This window comes from Raphanus sativus, unplaced genomic scaffold (assembly GCF_000801105.2).
Source record: "Raphanus sativus cultivar WK10039 unplaced genomic scaffold, ASM80110v3 Scaffold0064, whole genome shotgun sequence".
In the NCBI taxonomy this organism is placed as follows: domain Eukaryota; kingdom Viridiplantae; phylum Streptophyta; class Magnoliopsida; order Brassicales; family Brassicaceae; genus Raphanus; species Raphanus sativus.
The window spans coordinates 4,789-16,640 of record NW_026615387.1 but is presented as its reverse complement, the minus strand read 5'-3'; the positions used below and the strand labels follow the sequence as shown (position 1 = coordinate 16,640).

At 37.2% G+C, this 11,852-nt stretch overlaps 2 protein-coding genes across 2 annotated transcripts; both read right to left on the bottom strand.

Annotated features, from left to right (window-relative positions):
• Positions 1-1,628: 1,628 nt before the first annotated feature.
• LOC108807351 (40S ribosomal protein S16-3) lies at positions 1,629-2,261 on the bottom strand. The gene has a single exon (XM_018579627.2). It carries the CDS (start codon positions 2,208-2,210, stop codon positions 1,770-1,772), a length of 441 nt encoding a protein of 146 aa, XP_018435129.1. The 5' UTR covers positions 2,211-2,261; the 3' UTR covers positions 1,629-1,769.
• Positions 2,262-2,654: 393 nt separating this feature from the next.
• LOC108812494 (probable UDP-N-acetylglucosamine--peptide N-acetylglucosaminyltransferase SEC) lies at positions 2,655-8,984 on the bottom strand. Its single transcript, XM_018584771.2, has 26 exons — positions 8,657-8,984; positions 8,164-8,309; positions 7,962-8,060; positions 7,828-7,878; positions 7,621-7,737; positions 7,486-7,542; positions 7,011-7,130; positions 6,850-6,912; positions 6,682-6,760; positions 6,462-6,571; positions 6,320-6,373; positions 6,178-6,245; positions 6,001-6,103; positions 5,704-5,906; positions 5,425-5,521; positions 5,259-5,330; positions 5,090-5,166; positions 4,637-5,006; positions 4,419-4,529; positions 4,252-4,338; positions 4,040-4,167; positions 3,867-3,949; positions 3,690-3,795; positions 3,382-3,528; positions 3,172-3,292; positions 2,655-3,077 (listed from the first exon to the last, which is right to left on the bottom strand). Exons 1-26 carry the CDS (start codon positions 8,799-8,801, stop codon positions 2,964-2,966), a joined length of 2,928 nt encoding a protein of 975 aa, XP_018440273.1. The 5' UTR covers positions 8,802-8,984; the 3' UTR covers positions 2,655-2,963.
• Between the last annotated feature and the right edge of the window lie 2,868 nt (positions 8,985-11,852).

Below are 11,852 nucleotides of genomic sequence, written 5' to 3'. Positions count from 1 at the left end.
AACACAAAGGACCTCCAAAATCTTCTTTTCACATTGTCGTATCTTCCATTTTGTAACTGATAGATCACACATTCGACACATACAATAAATAATCTATTACAGTTTCAGGAAATTCTCGAGGGAATCAAGTTATGATCAAACAGTTCAGTGATATATGCACATGTTAAACATTACCAGGACTCAGGATCAAGTTAATTACTGCAAGGGAAAAAGATTAAAACCCAAGATCATGTGCGACTTTTGAACTCATACAGTTACCTTTATTAAAACGTAATTTTTTGGTTTCATATCTTAAAGAGCTTACGTCTGACTCTGACATTTGTTTTTTGTTCTCATTGTTCCTGTATGTAAGTTTTTCTCTATCTTGATGTCTGCAGATTCTCTGTATTCACTATTCAGCTCCTTCGTTGTAAATATTCCCACAGCGTCCAAGACCTAGTCTTTTATATCCCAGTATCGACCAGTGGTCTTGAACTCAAAATGAAGCTCCCTCAAGTGAACATCTGTTTCAGGAAAGTTTAGAAATATGGAAGATTCGAAGAAATACATGTACTCCTTTAGATCCAAACATAGCTGGTAGATGGTACTTGCATGATCCATGTCCAATGTCCACGCCATTCTGAACGCACCAGATGTCACATGAAAGCCTCTTTGCACCCATCCATTCATCGTCCTCATCATCCTCATTGTCATCTCCGTAGAGACCATGAATCTGAAGAATAAAGGAAGTAGTCTCTCTCTTGCTCGGTGATGAAACTCTGCAGGCAGTGCTTCACCAGGTAAGAGTGCAAACTTGCAATCCAACATATGGATAACTTCTCTGGCCTCTTGGCTCAGTTTGAAACAATTACAGAACTTTCAGAGAAAACCACATACATTTTGTATTATCAGCGTAACCAGATATTATAGAAGGAAAGTATCTCTACAAAGTCTACGGTAAAGCCCAACATTTTGACAGAAAAGTTGATGTCTCTCAGTCATGTTTGGCTCCACCATCAGTCAAAGAAACTTTTTTTTAATCTTCTTCACAGATACCCACAAGGCCACAAAGACTTAAAGTCTAAAACAGTGAATTGATAAATATGGATGGAGGAATAACAAGGTAAGGATGATCTTATAAACTTGGATGAAGACAAGAAATTACGATGAAGCAGTAACCAAATCAAAGTCTAAAGTTGGCAGAAGTTGCAAAACTCATGACTGAACAATCTCCTAAGATTGCTACTTTTGCTTTTTCTTTAGAGATAGGAACATGTGCTCAGAAATAAGAAAATCAACTGAGAGAGTCTCTTGATGTTTTTCGGAGTTCTGTAGATTTAACTTTCGTTTCTTTTTTTTGTGTGAAAGTTTACAATGTACTAGGCCTTTTGTCATTTGTGTAATCTGAAATCAAAATTGGACGATCAAACGCTAACGCTGGTAGATCCAAAGGATGAGTATCTATAAGCCAAAAGTTAAACTTTGTAAACAGAACAAGATCATACGTTAGACAAAATTGCAATTACTTGTTAGAGAAACATACTTTGGCAGATCATTTCCCTAATCCTATATTACTTGATCAAACTATAACTCCTAATCATTTCATGAATCCAAATACACCTAATAGTTTCAGACAGTGACCAATCGACTTCACCAAACCAAAAAGTAAACATTTAACTTCTTTGCTCAAAGTAACCATTATCCAATAACCATGAAACGAAAATTTAAAGTCTCAAACTTTGACAATACGTAACCCAAAACATTGAGACAAAGACGTTAGAAATACATTTCTAACGGTAACTCTTCTGGAAACGAGAGCGAGCACCACGCCCACCAAACTTCTTCGGCTCGCACCTCCTCGGATCCGCCACGAGAAGAGTCCTATCGTACCTACTCAGCACATCCTTGATCTCCTTCTTCGACTGCTCGTCAACGTACTTCTGGTAAAACGCCACGAGAGCTTTAGCGATGCTCTGACGGATCGCGTACACCTGGGAGGTGTGACCGCCGCCGTTGACGCGGATCCTCATGTCCACTCCGGCGAACCGGTGCTTTCCGAGGAGAAACACCGGCTCGAAGATCTTGAACCGGAGGATCTCTGGGTTGAATAGCTCGATCGGGGCGCCGTTGAGCTTGATCAGACCGCAGCCGCGCTTGCAGTGGGTGACGGCGACGGCCGTCTTCTTCCTTCCGAAGCATTGCACGGATGCTTTAGCTTGTTGAGTCGCCATGGCTAAGGGTTTTTGATTCGGTGCTCACTTGCAGCAGCCGAAGTGATATATGAGGAAGAAACAAATAAAAACCCTAATGTGATAATGGGCTGAGTTAACTTTACAGGATTTGATTTTAAAGGCCCATTAGTTATTAGGTGAACACGGGCTATTATGTATTGTGCATACAAACTGTAACGTATTAGCGAATTGATACTTCATTGCTTGCTACTGTGAGTGTTAATCATTTTACTGTTGACTAACATTTTAGTAATTAAAATAGTTTTTTTGTGTTATAGTGTGGTAAATTCAGACAATTCTTTTTAACTTTTTATTGAACTTGTAATAGGCACACATGCTGCTTGTTTAAATATTGAAGATTATATGGTTTTCGTTATAATTGAAATACACCATTTTCTAATGCATGATATAAAACCCTCCATTTACCAATTGGTTTCCACAAAATGATCCAGAACACAGATTTGAATTAAAGTTTAATAGCGTTGAGGTTTATATTACACACTGATATGGAATGTTTGTTTGTTTATGTGATATAACATTGGGATCTAAAGGATATAACATAGGTGATGAAATGATAACATCACAGCAAGCTTTTGTTATAGTATACAGCTCCATAATGATAGCAATCTTATATCTCTAATAATCTTATCAATCTGCTACTAACTCTCTTCGGGGTTTTGTTTTTCTTTTTAATATACAATGCCGAGTGAAATCTTGTTTATGCTCTCAATTTTCTTTCCCCCTCATTTTGTTTTATCTGTCGTGTGGGAACTCCATGTCGTTTTCCACTACTTTGAAGTGCTGAGGCTTCTGTCCAGAGCAATGGAGGTTCCACATTTTGAAGTACGACCTCTCAAGATTCTTCACCTGTAGTAAGTAGCCACATGGTAAAAACTAACTGGTTAAAGAAACAAACCGGAACAAGAGAGGAAACAGAGAGACATGAACCAAGACTACTAACCCAGCGCATGGTGTCAAACAGAGGACATGTTAAGCGGCTGGCCCTCAGTTCCTTAGTCAGTGCTTGAAGTTTCGGCTTGTTAAGCGCCAAAGAGACAGCCTTCTCTTCGTATTCCTCCAAGCTGTGATTTTCAAATCACAGCTTTATTATGAGTATCTCTCATCATATAAAGTAAAAGAATGTAGTAGTTTATGCTGATGAGACACTCACCTATTAACAATCATCTCATGTCCCAGGCCAGTTGCGAGACAGAGTGATCCAGCCACTCGAGTTGCCATTTTCTCAAGTGGCAATGTTATCATCGGTACGCCAGCCCACAGCACATCTGTTCCGGTTGTGTGTCCGTTACACAGAGGCCTAGAGGGGACAAGCAAGATTGTGTGGTAAGAGTGTTGAGTTTTTTTTGTGTTGCTTTTTCTTTTCAGAAATGTAATGAATTTAGAAAAAAAAAATATAATGAATTTTTTGTTCAAAAAAAAAATATAATGAATTTTAGTAGAGTCGGAAAAGGAACTCACGTGTCGAGGATTACATCTGCAAGTACACTTCGCCTTATATGCTCATTCTTCATGGCAACATCCGTGAAGATAATCTGATCAGCCTGCACTCCTTGAGCAGCAGCATCTGTATATACGGTTTATTAGCAAATGTTATAAGAAAAGACGAAAGAAGAAAGGGACAAGAAGAAAACGTACATGCGCGAAACCTCATCTCTCCAGCTGCAGGGAAACGGAGAAGCCAAAGAGCACTGTTGGGTACTCTTTTAAGAACGTTGCACCTTCATAGGCATTCAAAAAAAAGAAGAATTAACACAGTTTTGCTGAAACAAATATAAAATCACTCTCTCTACTTAAGAAAAACATTTTACCAAGTATTGACGATCTCAGGATCCATTTTGTACAGTTGGTTGAAGCATCCAAAGATGAATTTATCTTCAGGTAGTCCATAGTCAGATCTCTTCGGCTTAGACTTTGGATCCAACACATCCTGGTTTTTCTGCAGATAGAATTTACACAGTTGATATAATATTCAAAAACCACATGAAGGTCCAATAAAAAAAGTCATATTCTCTGATCATACCTGCTTGTAATCATTGACAAAGTAGCAGTGAGGAAGATGGACAAGCTTCTCTGAGTAAATATGTGCATATTGCAGAGGAGACACAAACTGAAAAGGAAAAGAGAGTACTAATGAGTCAATACATTGGGAAAAAAATAGATTATTCAGAATTTTTGTCAATTGCCAACCTCATCAGTCACTAAATAGTCGATGTAGGTTGCTCCAGTTGTACCCGGGAAGCCCATATATGAAACCTGGATTGGTGCAGGCTGCATAGCAAATATCTCATTCCTAGCTCCCTGCACAGGTTATAAACCAAGAACCATTACCAAAAAGTTTCCATGGAGGTTGGTTACTGCTCCAGACTCCACAGTAAACAAGTTTCTGAACTGTTCTGAGCACATACCTTGGTGTAACCATTTAGATTTATGAGGATCTGGATGTTGTCTTCGTTTATAGTCTTGGCGATAGCATCGGACGACATAGCAGAAACGTCCAGGAAATGCTCAGCTTCTGACTGGGTACGCTGTCTCCACTCAGTGCCGTCATTTGGACTCAACGCATAGCAGAAAACCTCAACGTTTTCTCTGTTGTGCATCCCAAACACTGATCCCATGAGGTGTGACAAGGGATGGTTACCAAAGTCACTGCTCACGTATCCAATCCTTAATCTCTTGTACCCTCCCTCGCGTTTTACAGGGACACCAGCTGGATGGTTGAAGGGAGGTAGTCCAAAACGGGAAGCAATTATAGAGCAGTGTGCAGCATATTTGCGACTGAAAAATAATAGGAGAGACTTAATAAGGAAACAGACCAATAAACATGAGAAATTTTTAGGTTTTGAGTTTCAGCTTCAAACCTGATTTCAAGGGCAAGGATGGGATCAATAGGATATGCTATTGCATGGAAGGGCTGAACACTTGGAAGGACAGACATCTGAAGACACAATAGAAGATATGATGAGCTACTTCCTTACTCTGCAATAACATTAAAAAAGTACCAAAAGTATTGTGGCGTTATACACTTACATTTATTTGCCTCCTAATAATGCCTTCAACTTCAGTGAACATTTTGCTGCGGTCCTCCCAACAGCATACACACTGACACAGCAGCAAGGAAGAAGAATAAACTCATGAGAAGACGATGAGAAGTAAACAATAGCCAGAGAAAGGATACAGGAGCTAAAAGTCCTACCTGCAAGGTGTGCAGAAGGTTGCAAGTTGCTTCTGGGAAGTCTGGTCGTAGTAGCAAGGCCTGCTTATAGCTCGTTATGGCAGCTTCCACATGCCCACTGCTTATGCAAAAAGGTCCAATAAATATCTTTCTGATGGAACAGATACAGTCTGTTCTAGTCTAGACATCTTAAGTGTTATTAATCGCAGAAACAAACGCCTAAATAAGATGAAAGCACCATAAGGACTGTACGAGAGATACAAACGTTTCTAGTGAAGCATAGATACTGAGAAGGCATACCTATCCTTGTAAGCTGAGGCCAGGTTTGCATGAGCTTCAGCCATTGTAGGACGGAAAGTAATAGCATGCATGTAATCCTGAATTGCTTCAGTTACCCTCCCGATCTCTTTGAAAGTATTTCCTCTATTAACAAGAGCATCAGCAGCCAATGGGTCAATACGAAGAACCTCATTATAGCAGGATATAGCATTCGTGTAATTTCCCTGCAGTTAAGGAGGAAAAACAACCACCATAAGTCAAACATGTTCAAGAGTTCAATAATGCTTGAGATTGACAAAGGAGTATGTAGCTAGCCACCTGTTGTTTGTAAATTATCGCAAGGTTATTGAAAGGAGCAGATAGCCCTGTGGTTACAGTCAAAGTAGCTTGGAATAATGAGGAAGCAGGACCCACCATATTCCTGTTCAAAGTTATGAAATTACCGTAAGTAATAATGCTTGTGTATGTAGTAAGAAGTTGGAAAGAACCACATACCACTCCATATATATATTTCCAAGATTGGCCATTGCTTGTGGATGATTCGGTTGTAAATGAAGACAATGCTGCAAAACAAAACCACATGTTCGTCAGGAATGCGTGAATTCATTAGCAAGCCTCAAACAGGAGCCACACTTACATTATAACACCGAACTGCCTCATCTACACGCCCAATGTCCTTCAACGCGTTACCCTTTAAGTTACAAATGCAAGAAGATCATATGTTAGATATATAATTCATAGACCATAATACTCACATAATATGTATTATTGATGCTAACCAAGTTGTTGTAAGCCTCTAAGAAACGTGGATCTCGGGAGATAGCCTGCTTGTAGTGCCGAATTGCTAAATCCAGTTGACCTTGCTCATAGTATATACTGGCTATGTTTCCTGCGTTAAGTAGTTATATATCAGTAATGAAATAAACATCAAACAATTACTTGTACAATTGAATTTTATTACAGATAAAAGCATTTACTTGGGGGTCAAAATACACTTACCAAATGCCATTGCAAAATTTGGCCGCGTTTGTATGGCATGCTGATAACACATGATTGCCTCTGTAGGTCTCCCCAGAGCCTTTATAAACAAAGATCAAAGAAACTTGTGTTTCTTATATTTTCTAGAAAGCACTGTTACAGTGAGCTTTTTTCAGAATATAAACGTACCTTATACACGTTTCCCAGATTAAAATATGCATCAGGGAATACAGGTTTCAACTTCACAGCTTCCTGGTACATTGATAGATTCAGCCAACATTAGTTAAAGCATCAACATTATAATCAGAAAAAAAAAGGAAAAGAAAAAAACAATTGAGAGTGAAGAATACCTTGTAGTATTGAAGGGCTCTGTTGAGATCACCTGACTCCATGAAAAGACCAGCAAGATTCGACCATGCAATAGCAAACGTTGGTTGAATGCGAACAGCTTCGAGGTAGCAACTGTATGCCTGCACAAAATATTACATTCTAACAAATTTGGACTCTAGTAGAGGATCCTGACTATAAGACTGACGATCATCCCTGCCTGCCTTTCAGTATGTCTGTATTGATTGTGGATTATGACACAGTACAACACAGAAAAAAGAAAATGAAATGCGTCCATCAGTAATGGCACTTTGATAAACCAGTAATCAGGCTACAGATGTGATGCTAGATTACTAGTGCATCACGTCACCATCCATTTAGTTATATTTTATTTAGGTTCAATTATTCTGCCATTGGATAAATCAATTGTAACACCCACTACATCCATAACAAGAGAGCACTAGAATAAAACTTAAAGAGCTAATTAACTAGACTTACTTCCTGAATTAATCCTTGAGCCTTCATCAGATTCCCCAGATTACTATGTGCATCAACCTAGTGGGGAGGGGAATCACATTATCAGGTGAGAAGAACTTGTTTTAATCAGGATAAAAGGATCATAAATTCAAATACCAGAAGTGGATTCAATGAGAGAGCCTGCTGACAGCATTGGGTTGCCTCGCTGATTCTTCCCTTCCGCATGTATGCACTAGCTAAATTCGACCAAGCATCAGCATAGTTGGGCTTCAGCTGAGAAACAGATCGAAAATAATGAGAAAAAATGAAGATGAAGTAGCGACAGCATCAGTGTTAGCAAGCACAAATTTGATGTAGCAGAACCTCAATGGCAATCAAGTAGTAGCGGATTGCACGATCAGTGTCCCCTTTTTCCTGAAAGAGAACACACAGATATATAAATATGATATAACTATTGCCAAATAACAAACTGATCAAGTAAAGGACAAGCCAGTCACCTTCCAAGCGTTGGCCATGTTTCCATAACACTCAGCAAACTGAGGTTGGATCCGAAGCGCTTCTTCGTTTCTAGCAATGCACATATCATATTCTTGGAGCTACACCGCATGAAAGACACAAGTTCACAATTACAAGTCCATTAAAACAAAAAACAAAAAGATAAGAGATAGAGAGAGAGAGAGAGAAGCAAAAAACTAGTACCTGGTAATAAATAGCACCAATAAGAAGAAGATTATCAGTGCGTAAAGGGTTCCTCTGGTAAACCAAGTTGCTATGCTCCAAAGCTTGTTTGAAATCGCCTGCTTTGTAGAGTTGATGAGCAATTGTCAGGCGTGCATCATCATCAGCTGCACAAAAAAACATAAAACAAAATTACAGTATAAATCAGTAACACATAGCAGAAACAAAAACCGCACAGACAGAAGCTAAACCAATAGCAGTCACATTCTCACAAAAAGCAATTAACTTTTTTTTTTAATCCCAAAACGAACAAAGCTAATAACTTTCCTCACCCCAAATATAGATTCCAGAAAAGGGTAAAAAGACAAAAAAAAAAAACACAACACAAGTTACAGTTTGATTCCACCAAAAGCTAAGATCTTTCGAATTAACCATAACAAAACTAGATCGCAAAACCTAATCAAGGATCAACGGATACAAACACAGATCAGGAGAATTAAAACAAAATCAGAACCTTCATGAGACTTATTGAGCTGATGGAGAAGACTCGAAGCCGACGACGACGAAGAAGACGACAAATCGAGCTTCCTGGAGAAAGCTTCGTCCAGGAAGACAGGTCGAGTCATCATCATCCCAGCTCCGTTTTTCGACGAGAACATCGCTTCTCAATTAACAAAAAGCAATCTCCTTTAGATCACGAAAGTCTCCGGGACTTGGCCGGAGAATCAAAACCACCGATGGCCAAAAACCCTAGAAATCGAAATTCGTTTTGTGCCCCCTTTCTCTCTGGGACCTTCCTCGAGCTTTGTTGTTGTTGTTTGCTTCCTTCTTCTTCTTCTTCTTTAGCTTTTTCTCTCTCTTTTTATTACTTTTTTGTTATTTCCTTTTTCGGACCAATCAGAATCTCACAGACTTGAATGCTTAACACGTGTCGATGTTTAAGCCGTTTGATTAACGCTCTGGTCAAATAGTCAACGAAATCTGAGCAACCCCAGAGAAGGTGTGATTCTTTTGTCTCTAGTAACACGTGTCCATGTCGCAACAGTGATTTACTTCTCAAAGGTTGTCCTAATAGATATCCACCCAATTTTTTTAAAAAAATATTTATTTCCAAAATAGTGCTGTAATGAACTTAAATGCGGCAAAAATAAAACGTCATTCTGATTAATTACCTTAAGATGAAAAATTAGGAAACAAATTGTACAACTTTGGGAAAGTGTATCTCTGGTAATAAAGGAAAGGAGATTATTATCTTTTTAATTGAATTTTATTCAGATTGTGGAAAACAACCAATTTTTAAATATATTTGATTTTCATCAGTTGATTATGATCATTGATCTGCTAAACAAAGACCCAACCAATCAACAAGTTACACAATGCAACTAACAGTCTATGCGTGACACCTGAAAGTTTGCGATAGAATTAGAAAAGCTTCGTCAACTTTGGACCGTGACTCGACAGCTTTCTAGTTTAAAATCACCGAGGCAATCGCTTAATTTGTGTTTTCATTGTTTGAAAACTAATTATTAAAACAGTCGAAAAATTTCCTAAACGAATCGGTGCCAAACTATTTCTAGAACATGGGAGAAAAACGTTAGAGACCATCATTAATCTTATCTCGAACCTACTTAGGGCCCAACAAATGGTTTTTGCTCAACCGACACCGACTCTATCTTTGCCGAACTTTCTCCTAGAGCTGGACGTTCGGGTATCCATTCGGGTTTCGGTTCAGTCTATTCGGGTTTCGGATTTTCGGGGTCAAAGATTTCAGTCCCATTCGGATATTTCTAAATTTCGGTTCAGGTTTGGTTCGGATCTTTGCGGGTTCGGTTCGGGTTCGGATAACCCATTTAAAATGTTTTTAAATTTTCAAAATTTATTATATACTTTAAATTTTCAAAATCTATAAGAAAGATAATATATTACATATAAATTTTCATAACATATATGTCAAAATATCTTAATTTAACATATAAATTGGTTTTCTTTGAATATTTGGATAAAGAATCAATAGATATTTAACTATTTTGGTGTTTTCAGTATACTTTAGCTATTTTAAACATTTACTTTTAACTATTTGCATATATTTTCCGAGTATTTTGGAAAACTTAAAGGTATCTTATATATTTTTAATATTTTTAATATACATTATATATAAAAATAATGTATATATTTAAGTATATAAATTTATTTCTGATACATTCGGATACCCAAAATATTTCGATTCGGATCGGGTTCGGTTTCGGTTCTTTAAATACCGAAATTTTTAAACCCGTTCAGATATTTAATCAATTTCGGTTCGTGTTCAGTGCTATTTTTTTGGATCGGATTCGGTTTTTCGGGTTCAGATTTTTTGCCCAGCCCTACTTTCTCCCTCAACTTGTTGTCAACCTCACGTTCATCAGGGACCATACACAATCATCCTTTCCAAAATGCCACGTATTTCACTGCAAAGTAGAAAAATGCGTCCGAGTCCAACCTTCTTGGGCCCCTAAAGAGAAAACAATGCGTAACAATTACTTAACTAAAGTTAAGTTTAAAAAGAAACAATTAACTAAAGTTTACAGAATTGAGTTAGTAGATGATGATGATCTTCCACGTATGACTTATATAAATATGACTTTTATATAGTAATGATCTTTGAAGGGTTTAGTTAGTTTCATTAAAAAAAAAAGAAGGGTTTAGTTAGTGTTTGCCTTATAATGATGACCTTCCAGACATGCTTGCATACATTTTGTCGCATATATATATAGAGAGAACATATACTACTCTTGCATATGTAAGATTTGGCATGACATAAGCAAATGTTTAAATTATACTGTTGTGTTTGACACTTGGAATTAATATTACTCTTAACTCTCTGAATTTGATTCTCTTAAACAAAGCTTTCATAACTAATTAATAAATGACACATCTGCTTCTTATCCTCAGTATCATTTTAAGTGATGTTAAGAATTTTTATTTTATTTTCATAATAAATAATTAACTCATTATTCTAGACAAAATTTAATATCATTCAAAATTTATAATCAATTACAAAATACTATATTTTTTTATTGGTTGAATTAGTTTGATTTAGTGTCATTTTTAAAGAACCAAGACAAACTGCATATAAAGTTGTATTTTCTTAATATTTGTGCAAAAATCTTAAACACCATTTAAAATAGTACAGAGGGAGTATTATTTATGTTACTTATATAGAGCTCCACACTAAGCAAATACTAAGAGCTTAGTGATGATAATCATGGTGACTCTTCATGCTCAGACTTAGGATTCTCATTGGACTGTCCAGCAGATATGACCTTGTCAAGAGTTTGTTTGGTCAGGGACATAGGTCCATGCCCGTGGTTTCCATATCTGCAACTATGGCAATGGCTGCATCAAGTTCACGGTCCAAGTATATAGATGATTTACCTATAACTCATTATTTTAAAAGGAGGGTTGACTCACGAATTTTGAAAATTCCGGTTTTAGTGTAAAGTTTCATAGAATACTGACATAAGATGATGGTCAAAGAGTTTAGATTCTCTGTTATCTCCGTTTCTCTAGATAATGAAGATTTTATAATGCTAACTCCATTGATCTAGGCATTATATAAACTTTTACTAAACTAAATATTAAAAAATTAGAATGATTCCAATATACCATGAAAGATATTTTAGAATACATTAATTCAAATGTAGAATGTGGTTTGAAATTTTTAAACAAAA